The 4,245-nt window shown below is 57.4% G+C and overlaps 1 protein-coding gene across 3 annotated transcripts in view; it reads left to right on the top strand.

Moving 5' to 3' along the window:
• LOC113213388 (loricrin) overlaps positions 1-3,629 on the top strand; it is a 166,264-nt gene extending 162,635 nt beyond the window's left edge. For all 3 annotated transcript variants that reach the window (XM_052269465.1, XM_052269463.1, XM_052269462.1), the window contains one exon: positions 1,433-3,629. In XM_052269465.1, the coding sequence (XP_052125425.1) occupies positions 1,433-1,784 (352 nt within the window). In that variant the 3' untranslated portion in view covers positions 1,785-3,629. The remainder of the gene's footprint in view (positions 1-1,432) is intronic.
• The last annotated feature ends 616 nt before the right edge of the window (positions 3,630-4,245 follow it).

The following is a 4,245-nucleotide window of genomic DNA, read 5'->3' as shown; positions in this document are numbered from 1 at the left end:
GGCCGGGGGGCGCCGAGGGGCCACCAGCTCGCGGGGCCGGGCGCGCGCAGCCAATGGATGGGATGAATAGAGAGATCGCGGCGGTAATCGCGTCGATATCTCGCGAGATCTGCCTCCTGCCGGCCTGCCGCGCCTGCGGCGGCTGCGGCGGCTGCGGCTGCCACTCGTGTCGCGCCCCGTTGAGCCGTGTTTACTTGCGTGTGCAGCCGCTCCGACGGCCACTGGCAGCAGGGAGAGGGAGGAGAGGAGAGCTCGCGCGCTTTATACTTCGCGCGCTTCACCTCGACCACTTGCAGCGGCGGCGGCAGCCGTCCCTGGCCCCCGCCGCGACAACTAGTGTACGCCCCGCTATCACGCCGAGTGCAGAGCGCACTCGTCGCTGGAGTGTGGTTCGTCCCGGGGCGCCGTCGAGGACATCCTCTCCTCGCCTCCTGCCCTGCCCCTCCCCGCCGCCGGCTCTCGTTAAGGCGTTTTAAGCCCGCCGCCGCCCCTCCGCCCGCGCGACCCGCGCCGGGGCCAGCGCCGAGCTGCGCCAAGCCTCGCATAGCGCCGCTTCATTAGAGAGAAGGAGACGCGGTGCGTCCGAGGCGCGTGGGTGGGAGCGCCGGCCGGGAGAGAGGGGGAGGTGCCCCCCCCCCCCCCCTCCTCTCTCGCGCTCATTCCGGACGCATCACCCCCTCCCCCCTCTCTCTCTCCGTCATGTGTCAAACAGCACGCTGATGACTTGGAAACTCGATCCTATTGTTCTCAATACGGCGCGGCGGGGCCTAGTGATGGTAGTGGTGTGGCCCTGGAGGAGGAGGAACGCTCCATGACGCGGCCCGGGGGCCTCCAGGCTTTTAGAGTTAGAGCGGGGCGTAGTGAAGATTGTGGTGCCCCTGCAGGGTGAACACTCCAGGCGTGGCCCTGGGCCATCGGACTTCAGGGAAGGGCGTAGTGTGGCGGTGCCACTGGAGGAACACTCCAGGACCGGTGGGTGGGCACGGTCCGGGGACGTCCCCGAGCTCTGGTGGCCAGCAGCTCTCCTATCGCCTCGTTTGCGCAAACTCCCGACGGTCTCTCCTCTCTTCCGTTTCTCTCTCTCTCTCACTCAGTAGCCAATCCACACAGACGCGCGCGCGACACACTCACACGCTCAGCCATAACATTGATTGATCCGCGACTCTGACCCGTTTTACTGCGCGTGCGGCGCGGGCCGAGCGGACGTGGCGCCGGCGAGGTAGGCCACCCATCGTGCGCCGCGGGCCGCGAGCCAGCCGCGCCTCGTAGGCAACTCTTCCGGCACGCATGCGTGTTGCGGTTCAGCTTCAGCCGTCTGCCGTTTCCTTCCGATTTTTATTTGCCTCCGTTCGGGCGTTCTCCTACAGGACTTGATTGTGTCATGCTCGTGCTTGTGCCTCTGTTCTGACGCGTGCCTCTCTTGTGTCCGCAGGTTATTCGGCAACACGGGCGCGTGCTCGGCGTGCGGCCAGACCATCCCGCCCAGCGAGTTCGTGATGCGGGTGGGCGGCGGCGGGCCCATGGGCGGCCCCGGCGCGCCCAACGCCCCCAACGCGCCCTCGCCGCTGCACGTCTTCCACCTCAAGTGCTTCTCGTGCTCCAAGTGCGGGTCGCAGCTCGTGCCCGGCGACCGCTACCACCTGCTGGGCGGCGCCCTGGTCTGCGAGCAGGACTGGCACAAGCTCATGAAGGGCGGCGCGGCGCCCGGCGTGCCCGCGGGGCCCGGCGCCGCCACCGGCGTGCGCAAGGGCAAGGTGGGCCGGCCGCGGAGGAGCCGCGACTGAGACGACTCGGCGCCCCCCTTGCTGACCTCGGCCGGTCCGGGCCGAGGTAGGGGGCGCCGGCGGGCCACGCAGGCGATGGGAGTGGGCCTCAGCCTCCCCTGCCCTGGCCAGCTCCACCAGCAGCAGCAACCGCCCTCCCCGGGCCTGGCGCCGGGCCTCGGCCCCGGTGGCCTCGGCCCGGGCGGCCTCCTTCCGCAGGGCCTCCTCATGACCGCCGGCCACCTTTCGTCCAGCCAGATGGCCTCACTACCCGGCGGGCCCGGGCAAGGGCAGGGCCTCGGACAAGGCCTCGGACAGGGCCTCGGACACGGGTCGCTGGGCGGGCCGCTTGGACCTCTAGGCCTCGTCGAGGACACTAGCCCTGGGCCGAGCCCAGTGCCGGGGGGCCTCTACCTCTCGCCATGCCCGCCCTAGTGTGTGCGTGTGTGCAGTTATTGCTCAATCGGTACCTGTGAGTGCAGCAATGTGAGAAAGCATTCCACTTTGGGGACTCGTTCTTCGCGGACGAGCGCGCCGTCGTTCAGTGTTTGTATGCGTGAGTGAGAGAATGTGTGTGTGTCTGCGTGAGAAGGTGAACTCGGGTGGTGTGCGTCACTGGCTCTGATCTCTAAGACCGGACACTCCGCGCAGAGTCGGGGTTTCGAACCTGAGCCCCCCTGCGAAGCGGTGACGCAGGCTAGCCGGGGCCACCACCCCTGCCACGCGTATCAGCGGTTGACACGGAACGAACTGCTATGGTTACTTTTAATAATTTATCCATGACATCGTCATTGGCAAACTTGTGATATCCGGTGGAAAGCACGCACTTCATTGAGTGAAAGTGGCTGCCGAGCCGTCTCGGGGCGCTGTGCTTTCCGTTGGCTGGAGGGTCCCACCCGGTGTGACGGGTGGACCAGGAAGGTCTCAAAAAGTGTTTGTTGTTATATGTGTTGCTAGCTTATTGTTGTCGTCTGTCCATCTCCCCCTCACTCGCCCCCTCCCCTACACCAGTCCTTGTTTCCTTCCTTCCCCCTCCCTATCAACCGAGCGAGGAGGATGCAACTGTAAGGGACTGACGTGTTCCTCACTGTAGCCGTTAAAGTGAGCCCAAAATTAGTCCGTCTTTGCAAAGAAATCATGATTTCTTTCGGATTGCGTAAATTGTCAACAGTCAGAAAGCAATAATATTTTCATAAAACCATTCTCGAAGTTTGTGGAAATCTTCACATTTCCTGGACTTGTCGAGCTGCACCTCCTCGCATCTCATTTCTCTTCGTCATATTCCGCGCAAAATTTTAAATGACCATATAGATTAACATACGTTCATGTACCTTGTTGTAGCGTAAGTTTATGTGTAGCGCATATTTTTGGATTCTCATGTTAAAACTTTCCCATCTTTTTTGTTGTTGATGTAAACCTATCTTTTTGCCCGCGCGGCATATGACACTTAATGATACATACATTTTGTTTTTAATTATGAAAAAAATAGCAGGAACCTTTCTTAGCCCTTTTTCACTGATACTATGGATTTCCCTTTGTCAATCATCACCTCCATTGCATTTTTTGGCATAACAAATTAAGTATTGAAATTTGAAAACTGTGGAGGTATCATTTTTGTTAATGGGGTGCAACGGATCTTTTGTTCTGACCTTTCGCGTCCTTGTCCATTTTGACCATTTGTGACCTTGTGTGATCATAGCCACTTGATGTTGGCCTTTGTGTTTTGGGACTCCAATCCCCAACACCTGTTAGTTGTATGTAAGTCTTAAGTTTTTTGTTTTTGTAAAATTGTTGAAACTGTCACCCAATGTTGTTTTATTATAATAATAATAAAATTATCTTGTACAAAAGATGAATAATTTCAAACTACGGCATTCTTTACTATGACCTGTCCAGACCTGTCTACAGTCACACTGTTTTACATATACACTAGCCGGGTCGGCCGAACACGCCATAGTCATATGATCAGACGAGAAAACACTTTTTTTGTAGCTTCACAGGAAACACATTGCAAATTGTGTAACCGGATTGCGTTTCTCCAGAAGTGGCTCGCGGGTTTGGCGCAGTTTTTGCCGACCATAAATAAATTTTTGCACCCTAGAAGGCCACGAAAATGGAAAACTCATTGCACATCATCGTCCATGTACATGAGGTAGGATTTTTCGCCCGCAAAATTTTGATAAAAGTTCCGGGACATAAGTCATCAAGTATTCCTATGAACTATCTTCATCATTTTTGTTTGTTGAGAAATTTGGGCGGGAGCGTTGCCTCTGAACAAAGTACCTCTAAAGGGTCGATTGCCTCCAATTTCAATTACCTCTAAAAATTTACCTCAAAAACTTTTACCTCTTGAAATGTATTAATTGTACGAGAACAACTAACGAAGTGAGAAAACGCACCGTCCCTTTTGGTAGCTACACAGGTCTAGCTAGAGCTGTGTTGTGGTCCCCCACTCGTTCGCATTGTGAGTGTGACCCTTGCG

This window comes from Frankliniella occidentalis, unplaced genomic scaffold (assembly GCF_000697945.3).
Source record: "Frankliniella occidentalis isolate FOCC.00 unplaced genomic scaffold, Focc_3.1 Scaffold93, whole genome shotgun sequence".
Taxonomy (NCBI): domain Eukaryota; kingdom Metazoa; phylum Arthropoda; class Insecta; order Thysanoptera; family Thripidae; genus Frankliniella; species Frankliniella occidentalis.
Note: the sequence above shows the minus strand (reverse complement) of the source record. Positions and strands in the feature narration are given on the sequence as shown.